The sequence below is a fragment of the Nicotiana tabacum genome, chromosome 14 (assembly GCF_000715075.1).
Source record: "Nicotiana tabacum cultivar K326 chromosome 14, ASM71507v2, whole genome shotgun sequence".
Taxonomy (NCBI): Eukaryota; Viridiplantae; Streptophyta; class Magnoliopsida; order Solanales; family Solanaceae; genus Nicotiana; species Nicotiana tabacum.
The window spans coordinates 72,410,257-72,433,978 of record NC_134093.1 but is presented as its reverse complement, the minus strand read 5'-3'; the positions used below and the strand labels follow the sequence as shown (position 1 = coordinate 72,433,978).

At 40.8% G+C, this 23,722-nt stretch overlaps 1 protein-coding gene across 1 annotated transcript in view; it reads left to right on the top strand.

The window, feature by feature from the left end:
• The first annotated feature begins 295 nt into the window (after positions 1-295).
• Positions 296-23,722, top strand: part of LOC107787732 (mediator of RNA polymerase II transcription subunit 25) — a 46,944-nt gene continuing 23,517 nt past the window's right edge. Inside the window, exons 1-4 of the mRNA XM_075229659.1 lie at positions 296-838; positions 12,214-12,244; positions 12,500-12,563; positions 13,363-13,493. Coding sequence (XP_075085760.1) covers positions 738-838; positions 12,214-12,244; positions 12,500-12,563; positions 13,363-13,493 — 327 coding nt within the window. The 5' untranslated portion in view covers positions 296-737. The remainder of the gene's footprint in view (positions 839-12,213; positions 12,245-12,499; positions 12,564-13,362; positions 13,494-23,722) is intronic.

Sequence of the window (23,722 nt, the reverse complement as noted above, 5' to 3'; positions counted from 1 at the left end):
TATAGTCCAAATTATTTTATTGAATTTAAATCCAATAAATTTTGTATGCCTACAGTAATCATGTGAGATTCCTAACGTGTAGTATTATGTCCTAAAACTGATAGGATTATAAGGCTAATATATAGAATTTCGATTATGTCCTTTTATTACGAGTTATTATGCTTAATATTATAAGGTTATTTTTATAAACCGACATTATATTCATACTTTTATAATAATATATATATATATATATATATATATATATATATATATATATATATATATATATATATATATATATATATATATATGAGAGAGAGAGAGAGAGAGAGAGAGAGAGAGAGAGAGAGAGAGAGAGAGAGAGAGAGAGAGAGAGAGATACACATAAATAGATACAGTTTAACACTTTTTTTAAAAAAAAAATTTCTTCTCACTTTGCTTGCTCAAACAAAATGATATGGACAACAACATTAGAGAAAAAATTATTAAGTTAAGAGGAAAAAACCACAATAAAGGGGAGACAACTTTGGACCTGGAAACGGCAGTTAAGTTATGAGAAAGCGGGCAAACGTGGTGTCGTCCAAAATTGAACTTTTCATGGGTTAGCAATTCCACGGCCCATCCCTGAACTTGACTTATTAGTCGTACCTACTCCAATTCGAAGAGGAAGATTGATTGATTGATAGAATACGAAGAAGGCAACTGCGATCGATTTCAAGAACTTTTGATAAGTACACACGCACACACATACACACATGGGGGCGGACAAACAACTGATCGTAGCCGTTGAAGGCACTGCTGCTTTGGGCCCTTTCTGGCATACCATCGTTTCCGATTACCTTGATAAAATTATCCGGTACACTCTCCCTCCACTTCATCTTTGGATCAAATAAAATGTTTAGTTTAGGGCTACCAATTAATTCCGTATTAGTATTACGACTATTACTCCTTTGCTATTTATTGCTGTTTTGTTTTGGTATTCACGTTTTGCTATCAAAGTTGAGTTGTTGATTCAGCGATTTAGGCAGTCCGGTGCACTACGATCCCGCTAAGCGGGTCTATTGTACGCAACCTTACTCTGCATTTCTGCAAAAGACTGTATCCACGGCTGCTTGAACCCGTGACCTCCTGCTCACTTGGCAACAACTTTACTAGCTACGCCAAGGCTCCCCTTCTTGATTCAGCGATTTGGCGTATATATAATCCACAAGCTGGTCGGTTATGTGGTATAATGCCCATTTTACTAGAATCAGATTTACTTAGAAACGCTTTTACAAGCACCATTCCAATCAGGGGCGGATTTACCTTATTAGCCCATCTTAGCTCACTGGTCAGTGCTTCACCTTTAGGACGGGAGTTAGAGCCTCAACCTCTACCTGTATTTTAAAATTTTGGTTAACAACATGAGGCCAGAAGGGATCAAACTCCTGACCTCTTTTATGGTGGGTTTAAACTAAACAACTGAGCCTAGAGTTGGTGCTTGTATCAACAAAAACTTATTTATAGCAATGCATCTTTTTTTTTTATGACCGAGAAATCCGTCTTGAAATGACCTTTGGGCCAACCGCAGCTTTTGAAGCTCGAGGATGATAGGCGTGTCCCTCTACCCTTCTCCACTTAAATTCCAGAGTTAGTTCACTTGGCGCATGGCCTGAACCTGTGATCTAAGTTTAAAGCAATGCATCTTAAATAAGGCTATTATGAATACATTTTGGGAAGTGAAAATTCATCGACGTGAGTTGTAATAATGTACTTGAATTATCATTTATTATTATGATCGGAATTGTGCTTTCTAAGTACAATGTCGTTGCAATGATTTGTTAATGTGAGAAAGCACGGGAGAAAATATGTTATTGATATTGGATGATAAATATAATACAAGAGGTCCCTATTTATAGCTATACACTACAATGAGATATTACTCCTCTTCCAATGTGGGACAAGACTACACTATACATATCTGTAAACTAACACTCCCCCTCAAGCCGGTGCATACACATCATATGTACCGAGCTTGTTACATATGTAGCTAATACGAGAACCAGTAAGAGACTTAGTGAAAATATCTGCTAGTTGATCATTCGACTTTACAAACTTTGTAACAATATCTCCTGAAAGTATTTTTCCTCTGACAAAGTGACAGTCGATCTCAATGTGTTTAGTCCTCTCATGGAACACCGGATTTGACGCAATATGAAGAGCATCTTGGTTATCACACACTAGTTCCATCTTGCTGATTTCTCCGAACTTTAACTCCTTGAGCAACTGCTTGACCCAAACTAACTCACACGTCGCCATAGCCATGGCCCGATATTCGGCTTCGGCGCTAGATCGAGCAACTACATTCTGTTTCTTGCTCTTCCACGAGACCAAATTACCTCCTACTAGAACACAATATCCAGACGTAGAACGTCTATCAAAAGGTGATCCTGCCCAATCAGCATCTGTGTACCCAACAATCTGCTCGTGGCCTCGATCCTCGAATAGTAATTCTTTGCCTGGAGCTGACTTTATATACCGAAGAATGCGAACAACTGCATCCCAGTGACTATCGCAGGGAGAATCCATAAACTGACTGACAACACTCACCGAAAAAGAAATGTCAGGTCTAGTCACTGTGAGGTAATTCAATTTGCCAACCAACCTCTTATATCTCGTAGGGTCTCTAAGAGGCTCCCCCTGTCTAGGCAGAAGCTTAGCATTCGGATCCATAGGAGAGTCAATAGGTCTACAACCCATCATTCCAGTCTCCTCAAGAATGTCTAAGGCATACTTCCGCTGTGAAATAACAATACCCGAGCTATACTGAGCGACCTCAATACCTAAAAAATACTTCAATCTGCCCAAATCCTTAGTCTGGAAGTGCTGAAAGAGATGTTGCTTCAGATTAGTAATACCATCCTGATCATTGCAGTAATAACAATATCATCAACATAAACCACTAGATAAATACATAGATTATGAGCAGAATGCCGATAAAACACAGAGTGATCGGCCTCACTACGAGTCATGCCGAACTCCTGAATAATTGTGCTTAACTTCCCAAATTAAGCTCGAGGGGACTGTTTCAAACCATATAGTGACCTGCGCAATTTGCAAACACAACCATTAAACTCTCCCTGAGCAACAAAACTAGGTGGTTACTCCATATAAACTTCTTTCTCAAGATCACCATGGAGAAAAGCATTCTTAATGTCTAACTGATAAAGAGACCAATGACGTACAACAGCCATGGACAAAAAGAGACGAACAAATGCTACTTTAGCCACGGGAGAGAAAGTATCACTATAATCAAGCCCAAAAATCTGAGTATATCCTTTTGCAACAAGACGAGCCTTAAGCCGATCAACCTGGCCATCCGGGCCGACTTTGACTGCATAAACCCAACGACAACCAACAACAGACTTACCTGCAGGAAGAGGAACAAGCTCCCAAGTGCCACTTGCATGTAAAGCAGACATCTCATCAATCATAGCATGTCGCCATCCTGGATGAGATAGTGCCTCACCTGTAGACTTAGGGATAGAAACAGTGGACAAAGAGGATATAAAAGCATAATGAGGTGACGACAGGCGATGATAACTTAAACCGACATAGTGGGGATTGGGATTTAGTGTGGATCGTACACCTTTGCAGAGTGCAATTGGTTGACTAAGAGGAGACAAGTCTGCAGTAGGTGCAGAATCTGATGCGGGGCGTGAATCACCTGGGCCTGATGCTGGATGTGGACGACGATGATAAGTCAAGAGTGGTGGAGCTGCAGAAGGTTGAACTGGATTTTGTGGAGGAACTGGAGCTATAGGTGGTGGAGCTACAACTGGAACTGTAGGCGGTGGAACTGGAGCTATAGGTGGTGGAGCTACAACAGGAGCTGTATGTGGTGGAACTGGAGTGATTGAATCTCCAAAAGATGAAACTGGTAGTACCTCAGAAATATCTAAGTGATGACCTGAACCTGTGAAGTATGATTTGGTTTCAAAGAAGGTAACATCAGCAGACATAAGGCACCGCTGGAGGTCAGGAGAGTAGCATCGATACCCCTTTTGTGTTCTCGATAAACCTCGAAATACGCCCTTTAGAGCACGAGGAACTAACTTATCTGTTCCTGGAATAAGGTTATGGACAAAACAAGTGTTTCCAAAGATACGGGGTGAAGAGAGAACAAAGGTAAGTGGGGAAACATGACAGAGAATGGAACTTGATTCTGGATAGCTGAAGATGGCATACGATTAATAAGATAGCAAGATGTAAGAACTGGATCCCCAAAAACGTAATGGAGCATGAGATTGTATGAGTAGGGTACGAGCAGTTTCAATAAGATGTCTATTCTTTCTTTCAGCTACCCCATTTTGTTGAGATGTGTACGGACAAGATGTTTGATGAATAATCCCATGAAATTTCATAAACTGCTGAAATGAGGAAGACAAATACTCTCGGGCATTATCACTACGAAATGTGCGAATAGAAACCCCAAATTGATTTTGAATTTCAGCGTGGAAGGTCTGGAAAATAGAAAATAGCTCAGATCGATTTTTTATCAAAAATATCCAAGTGCACTTGGAATAATCATCAATGAAACTGGCAAAGTAGCGGAATCCCAAGGTGGAACTGACCCGACTAGGACCCCAAACATCTGAATGGACTAAAGTAAAAGGTGACTCTACTCGATTATCAAGACGCCCAGGGAAATGGGAGCGAGTATGCTTACCGAGCTGACATGACTCACACTCTAGAGCTGACAAGTGAGATAAACCAGATACCATTTTCTGAAGTTTTGACAAACTGGGATGTCCCAACCGTTTATGTAATAAATCTGGTGAATCAGTAACGGGACAAGTTGTAGAAGCAAGACAAGATGTGAGTCCATGTGATTTAGCAAGGATAAGGTAATAAAGTCCGTTTGATTCACGCCCGGTACCAATGATCCGCCCCGTACTGCGTTCCTGTATAAAAACATGGTCATCAAGAAATAAAACAGCGCATTTAAGTGATTTGGCTAAGCGACTAACAACTATGAGATTAAAAGGACTATTGGGAACATAAATGGTTGAATCTAAAGGTAAGGAAGGAAGTGGACTTGCTTGACCTATTGCAGTTGCCATGGTTTGAGACCCATTGGCCATTGTGACTTTTGGAAGAGATAGAATACGAAATAGTAGTGAAAAGAGATTTGTTATCGGAAATATGATCTGATGCACCTGAATCAATGACCCAAGACTCAGAGGATGAAGATTGGGAGAAACAAGTCACGCTATTACCTGTTTGAACAACAAAAGCTATCTCAGAAGATGTCTGCTTACATACTTTGTACTGAAGGAACTCAATATAATCTGCTAAAGAAACCATCCGACTATTCAAAGCATCGGTTCCCATGTCGCTACGAGATGTCTGCTTACATGCTTTGTACTAAAGGAACTCAATATAATGTGCTAAAGAAACCATCCGACTATTCAAAGCATCGGTTCCCATGTCGCTACAATTTGTAGTAGTAGGGTTAACTTGAAATAGTGGAAATAAGTAACTCCTGTGAGAAAATTGAAGAAATAGCTTGAAAAACACTGTTTACAGCAGGAAAACAGAACACTGTTCACGCTAGGAACACTGTAGCTCGCCGGAATCTACTGTAGCTGACGGAAAAACTCAAAGTGGTCGGAATGAAACAAAACCAGTGAGGGTAGGATCGGAATTACCAGGCGATCCTATTGGTCAACTGGAACTTTTTCAAAATCTAGCCGGAACAGTGCTCACGCGACGACGCATGGGTCAGATCTCGCCGAATTTTTTTTTCTTTTCCTGGCGCGTGAGGACGCGTGGACGTGTGTTTTCCGGTGGGGTTGACTGGGGTTTGGTCGCCGGAGTCTTGTGGTGGTGTTGATTTTTGCACAACATCAACAGAAAGTGATTTGCTTACGGACAACCTTCTAAGTCGCCGGAAAATTGCACGGCGAAGAGGTCTTTCTTCCCGGAAGTCGCTGGAATGATGCACAACGACGGGTTTCTCACTAATGCTCTGATACCATGTTAGAAAGCACGGGAGAAAATATGTTATTGATATTGGATGATAAATACAATACAAGAGGTTCCTATTTATAGCTATACACTACAATGAGATATTACTCCTCTTCCAATGTAGGACAAGACTACACTATACATATCTGTAAACTAACAGTTAATTTTTTCATATTTTTAATGTCGACACCTCTAACAGGAACTTAGGCATGCCACTGATTACAATGCTAGATCATCATTAAGAAAACACCATTCTAGGGAAGTACCACCTGTTTATGTGATAATCGTGTGCGAACATGGCGTTTGAGGTTCTCTAAGAATCAAAATAATAAATTTGAATGGCAAACTTTGAGGCCTTGATACCAAAGTTGAACTTTGAAAAAGAACGTAACAAGAATGAATGGCTTACGTAAATTTTGACGCCTGAGGCATGGGGGTTAAAGAACTCATATTTATCTCCAACGACTGGAATTCCAACCGCTACATTACCCCCACCCTCCCTTCTTTAAGATGTTTTCTTTACATGATTCTCTCAAACCCCTAAAACTATGTAAATCCCACTTGCAATTTCATATTGACGCTAGTGTTATTTCTCCATTAATTTTCTTGCAAGCTTCTCAGATCCCATATCTCTCTCATCTTTCAATTTTTAAGGCTCTCAATCAGGGATTCTACCATTCAAGTTTCAACTGCCTCCATCTTTGTTTAATTTCGGCAATTTGGTTACTCTGTTCTATCTCTTTTGTCTTTACTTTAACTACTTATCTTATTTATGTTTATTTGTTTATGTTTTGTATTTATAGTGGCACCATCGTCTTGCTAATCTGCTTTCTTTAAAAGAGACTGTAATGCTGCAACAATAGAGATTGAGGATGCTAGACAACTTAAATATAACACATCAATACATTCTAGATACGCAAATCCAGTTATGGTGAATTATTTGGACCGATGGATTTCCCCTCTTATTTTAGAAAAATATTATATGGGCCAAGCCCTTAGGTATACAAGAAGCATGAATAAGGGAATGTGACCATTTTTATAAAAAAAGAGACCGTTTACCTTTTTGTATAACTTTTTTGGTCGCATATTAATTAAGTCTGCGGAGCTTGGGATCAACAATGCATTTTGATCTTTTGCATGGATGGAGTGATTTCTTTAAGTAGATAAGTAAACTAGGTTAATGTTATTTTAGAAGATGCATTTCAGCGATAAAGTAGTTTATAAATAGGCTTTTTGGGGTACAAACTGGAAAACGACTTTCTACTTTATTATTTTCTTTCTTGGGTTGAATGAAATTAGGAGAAGATACATTATGTCAATTGGAAAACTTATGTTGTGTACGACCAAAGGCCAGGATTTCAAGACGATGGATGTACTATTATGGATAAGCGAATCCAACATTTAAATTTGACTGCCCTCAACCTTTAGGTTCTTAACATTGAACCCATTAGACTTTCGAATAATAGATTCAAAAGAAAACATTGAGATTTTTGTGATTTCTCTGTCTCTCTCTCTCTCTCTCTCTCTCTCTCTCACACACACACACACCGTGTCGAAAATGTTGGGATTGGTTATTGAATCCATTGACTATATGCTACATCCTTTATTGGTTTTAATATAGACATTTGCTTTACAACAACAACAACAATCCTAGTGTAGTCCCACAAGTGGGGTCTGAGGAGGATAGTGTGTACGCAGACCTTACCCTTACCTAGAAGGTAGAGAGGTTGTTTACGATAGACCCTCGGCTCAAGGAAAGATAAGAGAAAATAATAGTAACAAGTAGTAACAACAACAAGATAATAAGAAAACGAAGCGGAAGGAACAACATATAATAGTAGAAATCTTACAATAATAGAATATAATACTAACACTAGTACTACTGGTATGGGAAAGAAACACTCTCGGCTACTTATTAGCCTTCTATCTTAATTCTCGATCTCCACACCTTCCTGTCAAGGGTCATGCCCTCGGTAAGCTGAAGCAACGCCATATCCTGCCTAATCACTTCTCCTCAATACTTCTTTGGCCTACCTCTATCTCTTCTCAGACCTACCAAGGCTAACCTCTCACACCTCCTTATTGGGGCATCTATGCTTCTGCTCTTCACACGCCCAAACCATCTAAGCCTCGCTTCTCGCATCTTGTCCTCCACTGGGACCACTCCCACCCTGGCCCGAATGTCTTCATTCCTAATTTATCAATCCTAGTATGCCCGCACATCCATCTCAACATCCTTTTCTCTGCTAGCTTCATCTTCTAAACACGAGAGTTGTTGACTGGTCACTCTGTAGAACTTACCTTTAAGTTTAGGTGACACATTCTTATCATATAAAACACTGGATGCGAGCCTCCATTTCACCCACCCCGCTCCAACACGGTGTGTAACGTCCTCGTCAATCTTCCCATTTCCTTGGATAATAGACCCAAGATACTTGAAACGATTTCTCTTAGGGATGACTTGTGTATCAAGCCTTACGTTTACGTCCTCTTCATTGGTCTCGTTACTGAACTTGCACTCCAAGTATTCTGTCTTGGTCCTACTCAATTTGAAACCTTTGGACTCAAGGGTCTGTCTTCAAACCTCCAGTCTCGCGTTGACACCGCTTTTCGTCTCGTCAATCAGTACAATATCATCCGCAAATAACATACACCATTACATCTCCCCTTGAATGTGGCGCATCAGTGTGTCCATCGCCAATGCAAATAAAAACGGGCAAAGAGCTTACCCCTGGTGCAACCCCTTCATAACTGGAAAGTGGTCTGAGTTCCCCCCACTGTCCTCACTCGGGTTTTAGCTCCATCATACATGTCTTAATCACCTTAGTGTAAGCAAGAGGAACACCTCTAGCCTCCACACATCTCCATACCTCCTTTAGGACTTTGTCGTATGCTTTCTCTAGGTCAATAAACACTATATGCAAGTCCCTCTTTCTCTCCCTATACACCTCCACCAACCTCCTTACAAGGTGAATGGCTTCCATAATCGAACGTCCCAACATGTATCCGAACTGGTTTTCGAAAATAGACACTCCTCCTACCCCTCGCTTCCACCACTCTCTCCCAAACTTTCGTAGTGTGGCTCTACAACTTGATACCCTATAGTTGTTGTTTGAGATTGTCTACCAACCTTGAACCCTTGACCTAGTAGTTTGGAGAGAACTCCCAAACCACTATGAACAAGGATGGCAGTTGTTGCAATTTTGGATGTCACCCTTGTTCTTGTACGACGAATTATTGTACTCCACCTCTATTCTACATGCATGATCTTCGTCCTAAAAATAGTGTTAAACAATCCAGTGAGCCATTCCAAGCCTGCCCTGCCCGCGCTCTTTCAAAATTCCACTGGAATTTCATCTGGCCTGGTCGCTCTTCCCCCGCTCATCTTACGCATAGCCCCCTCGACCTCCTCAATTTTAATACGACTACAATAACCAAAATCTCGACTATTCTTGGAGTGTTCCAAATCACCCAATACAATATCCCTATCCCCCTCTTCATTTAGGAGTTTATGGAAGTATATCTGTCATTTATGTCTAATATGTGCCTCTTCTATCAATACTCTGCCTTCCTCATCTTTGATGCACTTCACTTGGTCCAGGTCACGGGCGTTCCTTTCTCGCACCTTGGCCAGTCATGTACAACTTCTTGTCCCCATGTTTGTCCCTCAGTTCTTCATACAAACGTCGAAACGCTGCAGTTATACAGACACTTGCTTTAATTATATAAAATTTTGTTATTACAAAAGGAGAATAAGGATTTCAATACACTTGCGAATTTTGAAAGAATAAATTAAACAAACAAAGAAAGACAAAGAAAAAAAATACTTAATCAAAACGCAAAGTGGATGTGAGAATTAGATCCTTGACCTCACTTGTAGAGGTGCACCCATTGATTATTGCACCATAAGACCTTTTAGGCCTCATTTGTTTTTTTAAGATTAAGACGTGTGAATCTGAATGCACATTTCATTATTAAGATGTGTGTTAAGATTAAAGCGTCTGAATCTGAATACACGTCTGAATATTAAGATGTGTATTAGTATCTGAAAAATAAATGATTAAGATTGTTTGTTTTTTCAATATCTGAATATTTAAAAATTATCTTTATTTAAAATTATTAAATAAAAAATTTAAATAAAATACTAATTAATTTAATATTCTATTAACAAAATATTTTTTTTTTAAAATAATATGGTAGTTGGTGGTGGTAATTGCTAACGGTGGTGCATGTGGACGCCGACTGGAGGCGGTGACTCGTGGTGGTCTGGCTAGTAGTTAGTGGTGATTGGTAGTGGTAAGTTGTGGTTGAGGAAGGTGGTGGTGGGTGGTGATAATTTATAATGGTGGATTGTGGCGACTATGGCTGATGATGGTGTTGGAGGTGGTTGGTGGTGGTAGTTGAGGTGGATGGATGGGTGGTTGTGATTGAGGATGAAGGTGGTAGTGTTAGTTGATAATAATGGAGGTGGTGGATGGTGGTAGTCGATTATGGTGGGGTGGTAGTGACGGCTATGGTTGAGGATGGTGGTAGTCGCTGGTGGTGGTTAAGTATGGTGATGGTCGTTGGTGGTGGTTAAGTATGGTGATGGTCGTTGGTGGTGGTTGAGTGTGGTGGTTGTTGTTTGATGGTGGTGGGTAGTGCATGGTGGTAGGTGATTACAGTGGCCGATGGCTGCAGTTAATAGTGAATGTGGATGATAGTATCTTAATGAAATTAAGTCTTTGTTATAGATCTTAATCATTCGGACCTATGCAAACCCATTCAGTGGTTGTGAAATAAAAAAAACAAACACACTTAATGATTAAGATCTGAATAATTAAGATTCAGACTTAAAAAACAAACACAGTTAATAACTAAGATCTAAATAGTTAAGATTTAGACCTTCATTGAGTGCAAACAAATGAGGCCTTAAGTTTGGGTGCGCACACACTCACACACACACACATATTATATATTTAATTAATTTTGAAGAAACATACCATTCAAAATTTACCATTACTATACTTGATTTAGGGAGCGGAGCATGGGTTGCACGTGAACCCACTCCCTCCACTCAGATTCACCCCTGTTTATGACATTATTGTTTTGTCAACTATTTATGCATGCTTTAAAGTTCTGTTTCTGGCGCATTATAAACTTATTGAGACCTGCAGTTTCTTAGATTGATTGTCTCCTCTCCCATTAGTTGACTTGCTGGCTTACTGCATTCCATGCTTAGTGAAATATATAAACTTTGAAGAAGTATTAAATGCAGATTTTACTTTTAAATGGTAAGATTAACTATTCAGAAATCTTAAATTTGCATAACTATTAGGATGTTTTTAGAACATTTCCACATTTATATGGGAGTATCATCTTTCCAAGATTACCAGGAAAAAGGCTCTAGCCATATGGTGTGGAATGTGGATGCAACTCAACGTTTAGGAGTTTGCAGTTACTTCCCTTCATTTGAGATGCTTCTAAGTTCTTTCTTGTACTGGTATTTCTAAAGGGTGAGATTGTCCAATTTGAATTGATGTTAGTTTGTTTCTCCTCAAATATACAGAGCCGCATACATGCAAGCAAAAACATGTGTATTGTTGAGGAAATGGCTGAGAATTCCACCTCCTCCACCTACAGGGCTCTTCATTTTGTCTAGCTTTACTGTGGCTATCATACGTTTGGCTTTTTTCGCATTTAGCTTGGATAGTTGAGAGATTTACTTTAGCTTGGATGGTTGATACATATACCTCCGCCTTGTGGTTGTACTAAACTTTGATGTTTGCTTAGTATTTGAATCAATGCTGATGAAACATTGTTATCTGCCAAAGGTGGTTCTATACAGCTTGTTCACGCTTGTTCCATCCTTTCAAAGGAATAAAATCCTTCTTAAAATCTTTATATGATGATTGGACGGTTTTTAACTAGTCATCCATTTCATTCTTCTTTATATTTTATTTTTCAATGTTTTTCCTGGAAGAGGTTTTGGTTTAGGTCCTCTGATGCTTGGTTTTGGAACTTAAAAGTGGTAATAGAGAGCATTGCCCCTGCAGCCACCAAACAGAGAAAATTGCAGTGCTTCCAGTTTCCCCTAAAATTTAGATTGATATAATGCAGTTATATCTTTTATAGCTTCTTAACAAGTATCAAAGCTGTTTTTAATGTTGATCATATTAAATCCTGCAAGTAGTTTTCAAGATAAAAGTTTTACTGAGTAAGAGCCTTTTGTAATTTGCGCAGTTGCTTTTTTGGAGCTGAGTCGACTTCACAGGTTTGCATATCTAAATGGCTCATTTACTATACTGTTTATTCTTCTCTAGTGTTATATGATGGTTATTTTGTATAAGCTTAATATCTCAATATGTATCATGACCAATGCAATTTATAATTCATTTAAGCACAACATTATATTCCATACTACTGATAAAAAACAGTATATTCCATACTGTCTGAGTTGAGACTTGAGTGCAATTAATTGTATGATTTCTACCTAAGCTAATTTTACCTTCCACTGTTGAAATTCCAGAAGCCATCTGCCGCCAATGTGGAGGTCTCCTTGGTCATGTTTAATGCACATGGTTCTTACAGTGGTTTGTATTTTTCTTGTTCTTAATCCCTAGATTTGTTTGCTGATTCAATTGCAAATTTAAGTACGAGGGCTTGTTGAGTCATGCACATAGAACCATATTCTAGCCCTATCTCAAATTTCAACCTGGGAAAACAAATGGAAGGAGCAAAGGAAAATAAAATTTTCAGTACTGATCTCCAATTGATTTTGTGGCATGTCCACATGAAATTGGCATCATTCCATGATTTTAGGACCTTTTTCGCATGATTCCTACAATAATGTGATTCTTTACGTGGAGAATTATTTAATAATGTGGAGAATTATTTAATAATGTGATTCTTACATGCCAATTCTACCTATGCAGCATACAGTTCCGTAAATTAATTGCGACTCTCTTGATCCATGATTTAAAAATTATAGTTTCTGATTTTATGAGTCTGTCTATGCTCATAGGATTGATATCCTCTTTGACGGTGTCTTACAGTCAATTTGGATTTTTTTTTATAAAATATCCCAGCTCTTTGAAATTGATTTTTCCAGTAATATTCTAGTGGATTTGATGGTCTGTTATAATTTCTGAAGTAGCAATATCCAATGTACTAGTAAATGTTGTGTGGTTGTTGTCACTTGTTGGTTGTTGAAGCGTTTGTTAACCTATATTTTATACGAGATCTCCCCTCACTCTTGAAGTTGTATTTCAAGGCTGCCTCTGACTTCTCTTTGTTGTTAAAGACACAAGACACATATTTTCTCTTTCTTTTTCTTTCTGCCTGACGTTTTTATTTTTATTTTCTTCTTCCATTTTACTTCCTTTTATGCAGCTTGCCTGGTTCAGCGCAGTGGCTGGACAAGAGACATGGATATCTTTTTCCAGTGGCTTTCGGCTATACCTTTTTCAGGAGGTGGTTTCAGTGATGCCGCAGTTGCAGAAGGACTTGGTGAAGCATTGATGGTGCGTTTTACTGTTTAAGATGTTCTAAAGACGAAGTTTGCACCTCTGTTGTTGTCAAATTGTGATATTATAACTAATCAAAATGGGAATCACGCGTTATATGCATTAGACATAGAATAATACGTATAAATAACATTTTGGTGAATAACCCACCAATTCATGTAGATAGCTCAGGGAATTACGGTGAAACCCCATTTTGAAATAATAATGTAGGCAGAATGAAGTTACTCTTAAAAAAAATATAGGCAAAATCAAGCTATGATTCTCTGTGTAAGAGTGCATCTCGTGATGTGTGGTTCGACACATATCATGGGTTCGAAAGCTGCCGCAGACAAAAGCCTGGTTTTTAAGAGGAGAAGGGTAGAGGCGGTACCATAATCCACCGAGTTTAGAACTGTGCGCCACTGCCCTATGCTATTTCTCGATTATCAAACAAAATATATTGGCAAAATCAAGCTATGCTTCTACAAACAAAATACTAGGAATAATTTAAAAAATTGCAAAACCTTTGAATTAACTAGATTATCCAAATTAACATCAATATCATCATTAACATGAACCAACCAAGGTCAAACGTGACCCAAGAAATTTTCAAATCACACGAATTATACCTTTCATTCGAGAATTGTAGGATAAAGTTGGAATTGTAAGATGTCATTGAAATTCTTACATTGAATAGATAGGATATATTTTTTCCAGACTTCCTTAAACTACAAGTGTGTTCCACCAACCCTATCATGTCTTTAAAGCTGCCGACCTCTATTCACATGTTCTTAACTTTGAAGTATGAGTTTCTTTTTTCTGAATCCCCACATTGCAAAAGTAATGGAGTATGATTAGAGGAGATCCTCAGAAGTGTTGATTTCTTTATGTATTTAAGCTCTTCATCTCACTCCATGGAGAGAAGGAACCTGTCAATTCTAGATGTTGCACAATTTCTGTTCCTTCTTGTTCAAATAAAATTTCTTCCAAATAGGAGTCAATCAACCTCACTTCCTTCATGCAGTTCTTTTTTTTTTCTTCTAAAAAGAAAAAGAAAGAACTGTACCTTGTCTTTGAATCTCTGGATCTTCTGCTACTCTTTCTTCTTTTCCCAGCACTATCTTGTTATGTTAAAGCGTGGCCCATGACATAAACCTCTAGGCACTGCCATTTGGAACCATAAAACTACTCTGCCTCTTTCCGTATTGGTCTATGTATTCATGTCAGATTCCAAATTGCCAACTGCAGTAACATAGGAGCCCCTTGAACTTTACTGTGACACTGCACTCCCCTTGTGGATTTGTTTCCCCGGTTCACATTCGGTTGTGCCAAAGGATCAGTTTACCCCCCACCCCAACCCTCCCTTCAGCATCCAAAACAATGTGGCTGACCCATCTACTGGCCCATTTCTTTGTTTGAACAGTGCTGGAGTAGTGTTATTTAGATTGGTCTCGTTCTCGTAGAAGCTATAAATATCAGCATTCTACTTGTGTACTTGAATCTTCAAAAGCCTTCTTTCCTTCTACTGTTTAAGCTACTGTTTAAGCTCCTTACATTCCAGCTGACTATTTTCAATTTCACTTATATCATTGTCTGACAGCTATCTTCTCCTAAACCTTTCACACCCCTCCTTATAAATGATGTTGAACTCAAGAGTTCTGAATTCCCTTCTGGAGCTCCTGGGACATTCCATGCAGCTCGTTTGTCACCTTTCTTCCCTCTTTTTGTCATTTATGAAAATAACTTAATGCTTCCCCTTCACGGCCTTCAAAATCTATTCCCATTTGCTTACTCATTTTTATAATGTTCCTTCAAACCCAGGCTGCTTCTTCCGTCTGATTCTGTTCGAATCCTTGCTCATCTTCTTGCCATTCAGTGAGGAGATTTCGTTGTCTATCTCCAGAGGTTATGCTTCGAAGCTGACGATTTCCTCCCCCTCTTCCGGTCTTGCTTTTATCAACTTCGGACTCAGTGGAGTCTCGCGTCCCTCGTTGCTATAAAAATCAGAGTCAGCAGTGGTGGATGCGAGCAATTACTAGGCTGTCTGAACTCCGGAAGCTTCGACTTCGAAAAAGAAAGGATTCGTGATTTTTTTGATTTTGCACCGGGTGTCCGAGTCTCTTTGAGACCCGACTAATCCCGGGGGTGCACAGGCCCTCGGCAAGGAGTTTCCCGCAAGTGCACCACGGTTAATTCAGGTTTTACCCAGTCCGATGGCCCTCAGAAATTGTTTGCACCCAGTGGGTTTCGAACTTGAGACCTTGAAAGGGAGCAAACCCCAAGGCTCAAGTCAATTGCCACCAGGCCAACCCCTGAGGGTTAAGAAAGGATTCGTGATGTGTCCTCACTGATATAAACGAGGCATTAGTTGGAATAATGTTCGCTGGGTCTAACTGATTTATACTTCTATTTCCCCCCTTCTCTGTTTTGCTCTATGATAGCTGGCCCAATTGTTTGGTTTCTTTTTCGCTGAACGGAGTCAGTCTTATCCGCCATTCTAGGCCCAGGTATGACTGGCAGATTTGTGTCATCTTGGTTGTTATAAAGAAAGAAGAGGCCCAAGTGTTTTAAATCCTTTTCCATGTGACTGCCATGCGTTCATCTCTAGAGATTCAAAATTTGAACTTCCCAGGTGAGTGGCCTTTCCCGAGAAAAGGTTGCCGCTCTATAGCTTGTTGCACCAGGCTTACGCGAAGGACTGGTCTGTATTGCTTGCCCACAACAGCAGCTGTCCCTGATCTGGCTTGGCAAATTTTATGATGGTTACCCTTTCAACTCAAACAGGGACATTGAATACCATATCCTCTTTTCTAATAACAATCGCGTTCCCCTGACTCTGATTCTGATTCTGATTCTTGCCCAGCGAAGGTGGTTCCTTAGGGTTGTTTCTCATCTGTTTCTGGCCACCCTCCACATTCCTCACCAATTTCCTTGAATACCTTCACAGACCAGAGATGTAATGACAACTCTAGTAGTCGTACTGATATCCAATTTGATTCGAAACTAGCCGGAAGCCGTTCTAGAGCTTGTGACTATCTATCCAAAGTTCCAAGTTTTTCCATTGCCATTTTCCAACGTTAATTCTAGCTGCCTCTCCCTTTGAAGGAAGCTCGAAAAGAAACTACGTGCTGTTCATCTTGGGGTATCTCCCCTGATTTCCTTCTGCTTCGTACCTATCTTCTAATTTCTGAGCATGTGGGTATTTCTTTGTGATTACCTTCAAACTTCCTGATCAGACAATTTTGTTGATTTTGTAGGAGCTTTGTTCTGTGCCCCGTGATAATCTGACATCTTTTTGCTTTCGTTGGTTCCACATAGCTTATTGCTGGGACTTGATTTGGTCCATCACCATTTCAATTTTGCTTTTTCTAGATAATTTTTACTGTAATATTTTTCCCTCTAATGACATATTAGAACTCTGATACTATTTTGTTGCTTTTCCTAACCATTTTGCTTTGCTGTAACTGCGATGAATCTTATGTGGATATTGAAGTTCTGAGCAGTAAGATATTTTTCGATCTTAGCTGCCTCACATCTTCTAAATTTGTTCCTTGTGTTATCCGATGCCACTATCATTAGCTGTCCTACCCATAGTAATACCCGTCTGCTTTTTGTCAATCTCCTAATGAAGTTTCTTCTCCTCTCTACCCATTGACATCGATTTGTTGAATCGTTTATTGTTTATATTATTTCAGAAGACTTGTTCCCTGCAATCTTTGTAGCACCTAGGTTTTTCCTTTGGTTAATTTTGACTATGGTTGACTATTTGGGTATCCGGCTAAGTTAATTCGAGTTAGTAAAGTTGTTACTTTTTCCCCCTAAGTTCATATGTGAACACTTTGGTCTTTCAGTTATTTGCAGAGTAGTCCTTTAGTTTGTTAGGGAAGGGGGAACACATGTCTCACTTAGTAATTGCTAGCTGTGTTGTTGTTGCTTTTTAATTATCTCCGTATTGGACAAACGGATTATGCTGAATGAAGAATTTCGTTTTGTCCTATTTCTTTCTAGTCATTTTTAGCCTAGGCGTTTTACTGTTGCATTGCTCATTGACGAGCTTTGTAACATTTTGGAATTAGAGCCTACCGATCCTGCTGTGGTATTGCTACCATGGTGGAATCTAGTCGTCACAAGATACTGAGGATGGACTGCAGCGCTTGGGTGCTCAGCTGCAGGCTTTCATGGAGGAAACCCCGAAACATGTGGCTTAGATTCGTGAGAATCAGGAGAGGGTCGACACATTGAATGTTCGATTCGACTTGTCGAAACGAAGAGGCTAACAGGCATATTGTAAATATGCTGTTGCAGTGGGAGCCTGGAAATAAGGATGAACCCGCTTTTGCAGTGAGGTCGTACGCCACCATAGCTGCTGGTGGTTCTTCAGTGCAAGGTAATTTTAGATCTCCTTTACCATCTTCTCTATCACCGACCAGCCCTTTACCAACACCTACTCTTAGTGGAGTCGTGGTGTCCTCTTCCCCTTATACTCAACCATTGGTGTTACCTTCACAACAAACAACACTCCCTGTACAATCTACAACTTTTTCAACCCTACAAACCACTGCGACGGTCCACCGCACTTCATTACCAGCTCACACCTTTTCACCACCAACCCAAACCTTCTCGACCCAGCTCTTTTCGTTCAATCCTAATGCTTTCCAGCCAAAATATGGAAGATCATGTGGCACATTTGAAATTGGTCTTTGAGGTACTAGTGCAGCATAAGCTATTTTCTAAAGGCTTCCAAGTTTAGTTTTGCCAAGCCTAATATCGAGTATTTAGGCCATATCATTTGAAGGGAAGGGGTCAGTACTGATTCAACGAAAGTAGAGGCAATGGTGAATTGGGCTTAGCCCAAAATGGTGAAAGAATTAAGGGGATTCCTAGGACTGACTGGTTATTATCGCAGATTCATTAAATTTTTTTGAATAATAAGCAAGCCTTTAACTTCTATGCTCAAGAAAGAAGGTTTTGACCGGAATGAGGAAGCTACAACAGCTTTCATGGGCCTTAAAAATGCAATGGTCAAGTCCTCGGTGTTAGCTTTCCCAGATTTTACTGAGCCTTTTGTAGTGGAGGTCGATGCAAGTGGGAAGGGGATTGGTGCAGTCTTAATGCAAAGACAAAGGCCCATAGCTTTTCTGAGTCAGGCTTTGAGACCAAAACACTTGGACCTGTCTACCTACGAGAATGAGCTAATTGCACTTTTAGTGGCTGTGGAGAAATGGACGCACTATCTCCAGCCAGCCCATTTCATTGTTAAAACAGATCACCATAGCTTGAAGTTTCTTAAAAATCAAACGGCTACTACAGCCTTGCAGCATAAAGGCATAACTAAACTTCTTGGGCTACAATATTGCTGCTAATGCACTGTCCTGTAGGTTTTGATGAAGAGGCATAAGGAGAATGCAAAGGCTTGTCAGCAGTTCAGCCCAAATGAATGGAGCAGAGGAGTTTTCTCTGTGAAGTCAGCCTATGGGGTGCTAAATAGATACGATATTCAACACATTGTGCCATGGCATTGGAAACACATCTGGAAGATAAACATCCCTTTCAAAGTGGCATGTGTTTGCTGGTTAGTGGTTAAAAAGGCTGTCCTGACACATGATAGTTTGGTGAAAAGAGGAATACCACTGCGCTCTGGATGCTTTATGTGTGATAGGGAGATGGAAACAAACAGTCACTTGTTTCTACACTGCAGAGTAACCAGCAGGTTGTGGCAGCTGTTTATGAGTTTGAACAGCCTAAGCTGGACAATGCCTAGGACAACTGCAGAAATGATAACATGCTGGAATGATCCAGGCAACTTATTAAGGAACAAGTGTTGGTGGAACATGGTACCTGCAGTCATCTGGTGGACAATTTGGAATAGAAGGAGCTCTAGATGTTTTGAAGGGATAGCAAATTATGAGCAGAAGGTCATCATGAATTGTATATTTCTGTTTCATTTTTGGTGCAAAGAAGCTCTTGTAGAATATGTAGATTCTGTAGTTGACATCTTGGGATCTTTGTAACTAGCACATGACTATCTTTTTGTTTCTTTTTTCTTTTGGGGTCCTGTAACTTTCTTTGTAACTTTCTTTTGGGGTCCTGCGATCGTGAGAAGTGTCTGGGAGGATGTTGGGTGAAATATGACTGGGTCCCAGCAGCGGGAAGTGCCGGGGGCATTCTTCTTATGTGGGATGATAGAAGCTTGGAGGTAAAGGAGATTAAAAAGGGAGTTTTTTCTTTAGCAGCTCTCGTCAAAGATAGAGTGAGTAGGGTGGAGTGGGGATTTGGGGAGTGTACGGACCGGTAGGGGAAGGGTCCAAGGTGTTTTTCCGGGAGGAACTGGCCAATATTATGGGGAAATGGGACATTCCATGGGTTCTAGGGGGAGACTTTAACACTATTAGATTCCCGGAGGAGAGATTAGGGTGTAGTCTGATTTCGAGGGCCATGGAGGAGTTTTCTGACTTCTTCAATGATCACTTTCTCATTGATCTTCCTCTATCAGGGGAAAGGTTTACTTGGGCCAGGGCGGAGGATTCCAACTCAAGGTCTAGACTTGATAGATTTCTGATATCGCCCTCCTGGGATGAGTTGGTGCCGAATATGCTGCAGATTCCTTTACCTAGGCTGACTTCAGATCATTTGCCTATCTTGCTAGATGGATACAGAGGGAGGGGGGTGCGTGCTCCCTTCCGATTCGAGAACATGTGGTTGAAAATGCCAGGATTTGGTGACAAAGTGAAAGAATGGTGGACAAGCTACGGGGTATCAGGGTCACCTTCATTCTGTCTTTCGAAGAAACTCAAATTGCTCAAGGGAGATATTATTAGGTGGAATAAGGAGGTTTTTGGGAGGGTAGAGGTTAAAATGAGGGAGCTTATGTATGAATTAGGGGAATTAGAGAGAGGGGAAGGGGCGAGGGAGCTAGATGAATCTGAGAAAGCGAGATTGGGGAGGTTAAGAGGGAAATAATCGAGTTAGCAATAGCTCAGGAGACTAGCTGGCGGCAAAAATCGAGGGCGCTTTGGTTAAAGGAGGGGGATTCGAATACCAAGTTTTTCCACAGGGTTGCGGTCACAAATTGAAGGAGAAACTTCATAGAGTCCTTAATTGTGGACGGGGTGAGGATTGAGGGAGAAGAAGAGGTAAAATGGGCGATAGTGGGGTTTTTTGAGAATTTATACAAAGAGGAAGTTAGTTGGAGGCCTACTTTGGGGGATAGAGTTCAACCACATAGGGGAGGGAGACAGTGAGTGGCTAGAAAGGGCTTTCGAGGAGGAGGAGGTGCACGAGGCTATGTCGAGTTGTGCTGGTGATAAGGCCCCCGGGCCTGATGGTTTCTCCTTGGCCTTCTTCCAGCTCTGTTGGGACACCATTAACGAGGAGTTGATGGAAGCCATTGAATACTTCCACGTGAATGGTGTTTTCGAGAGAAGTATCAATGCTTCTTTTATTACTATTGTGCCTAAGAAAGAAGGCGCATCTTGTATCAGAGACTACAGGCCTATCAGTCTCGTGGGGTGCATTTACAAGATTATTTCTAAAGTGCTCTCCAACAGACTCATGAAGGTTCTTGACGTGTCTGTTTCGTCCTTCCAAAATGCGTTTGTGGAAGGTAGGCAGATCCTGGATACTGCTTTGATGGCAAATGAACTTGTAGACTCCAGAAGGAAAAATAGAGAACCCGGCTTACTGTGTAAGTTGGACCTTGAGAAGGCTTTCGACCATGTCAATTGGGAGTTCCTGGATTTCATTATGATGCGAATGGGGTTTGGGGAATGATGGAGGGGATGGATCAAGTTCTGTATTTCCTCAGTCAGATTCTCTGTCCTGGTTAATAGTAGCCCGTGTGGTTTCTTTGGCAGCTCCAGGGGTATCGGGCAAGGTGACCCCCTATCCCCCATGCTATTCATTCTAGTGATGGATGCTCTGAGTAAAATGATGGATCGTGCGGCGGGTGGAGGCTTCATAAGAGGATTCTCAGCTACGATCGGGGTGCTCAGTGCCCGAAGTCTCTCATTTGCTTTTTGCGGATGACACCCTGGTTTTCTGTGATGCCGATATGGACCAGTTGACGTGCCTGAAGCAGGTCCTACAGTGGTTCCAGATAGTATCAGGACTCAAAATCAACCTCGGCAAGTGTGAGATTTTCCCGATGGGTGAGGTCACTAACATTGATGCTTTGTCTCATGTTCTCAGATGTAAGTTGGGCTCTTTTCCCACTACTTACCTGGGTCTACCATTGGGCGCTTTGCATAAGGATACTACGGTTTGGAATCCAGTCATTGAAAGGGTTGAAAAAAGATTAGCAGGCTGGCAGAAACGGTACTTGTCAAAAGGCTGTAAGGAAGTGCTTATCAAAAGCACTTTGTCGAGTATCCCTACCTATTACTTGTCCCTGTTGCAAGCTCCTGTGAGCATCACAGAAAAACTGGAGCGGCTTCAAAGGAATTTTCTTTGGAATGCGGCAGATGGAACTAGAAAGTTTCATCTAGTGAATTGGCAGACAGTCACTTCCCCAAAGAAGTGGGGTGGACTTGGAGTAAAAGATCTTAGGGTATTCAACAGAGCTTTGTTGGGGAAGTGGCTGTGGAGATTCGGGGTAGAAGAGCATGCTCTATGGAGGGAGGTCATAGTAGAAAACTACGATTCCACGGGGAGGGGTTGGAGGACCAAGGCAATCACAGCACCGTTCGGGTGTGGCATGTGGAGGAGCATCATGAAGAACTGGGAAACTTTCTATGGAAACATCACTTACAGGGTGGGAGATGGAAGGAGAATCAGCTTTTGGAATCACAGGTGGTGTGGAGAGGATACTCTGAGGGTCTCTTTCCCCCACATCTTTAGAGTTTCAAACCAGAAGGAATGGATGGTCCAACAGATTCGCAAGGAGCATGAAGGGGTGTAGTATGAGACCTCTCTTTTAGAAGGAACATGCAAGATTGGGAGATTGTGAAGCTCTAGAATTTGTTGGCACTGCTATATGGGCAAGACAGGCCCCATCCATCTTGCGATTCTTGGAGATGGGGGTTGCGTGGCGATGGTTTGTTCACCGTAAAGTCCTTTTACTAGAGTATGTTGGTGAGAGAGGAGGCTACTTTTCCATACTCCTCGATCTGGATTCCTAAGGCGCCCACGAAGGTGTGCTTTTTTGCATGGCTAGCGGCGAGGGGAGTGATCTTGACAGCTGAAAATCTGCGAAAGAGAGGAATTACACTTGTTAGTTGGTGCTACATGTGTAAAAGCTCAGGGGAAGAAGTCGATCATCTTCTGTTGCATTGCCCTGTGTCCTCGGGTTTGTGGAGGGCAATCCTGAATCTTTTTGGTGTTCAATGGGTGATGCCAAACACTGTAAAGGAAATGCTTTATAGCTAGGCCGGTTTCCGTAGAAGAAGCAAGCAAAAGGCGTGGAAGTTCGCCCCGTTAGCTCTTATGTGGAGGAGAGAGAAATAGGAGAGTTTTTGAGGGGATTGAGTTTCCTTTTTTACATCTTAAGAATAGTCTTTTATCCTTGATCGCTTTTTGGTGCACCCATATAGCCCCTACTTGTGTAGAAGATTGGGCGTCTTTTGTAGAGAATCATGTTCTGATGTAAATTCTCTACTTTTTGGTATACTTCTTGTATACGGAAGTTTTTTTTCCCTTTTGATTAATACAATTTACCTTATCAAAAAATAACTTTCTTTCTCCCTGGTTGTGCTAAGGACTACTTTAATTGTTAATAAAATACCAGTTACCTTGCTTAAAAAAAAACAGAAGTTGGCCATTGATTCAGCAGCTGGGAACATCACTGCCGTACAAGGAGTCTTAAGGAATGATGGGAAGATTTGGGGTGGGCTCTCATGAAAATTTGAGGGCACAAATTATTTCTGGAATGTACCTTTCTCCATTGGGGGGGGGGGGAGGGGGAGGGTGGACATTCAGGAGTTTTGGCAACTCAACAGAGAATCTGGAAGCTACTCTATTGGCCTGGTATGCTCAAAGATATCAAAGAAAAAGTAGTGGAGTGTGATGTTTGCCAAAGAAACAAACATGAAAATGTGGCTTATCCAGGTCTCCTACAACCTTTGCCTTTTCCAGAGAAGCCTTGTGAGTTGTGAGCACATAGCTATGGATTTCATAGAGGGCCTACCAAAATCACAAGGGAAGAATATCATCTTGGTGGTAATTGATCGTTTCACTAAGTATGCTCATTTCTTCTCTTTAACTCACCCATTTTCAGCGGAACAGATTGCCCAGCTATCTATAGATAATATCTG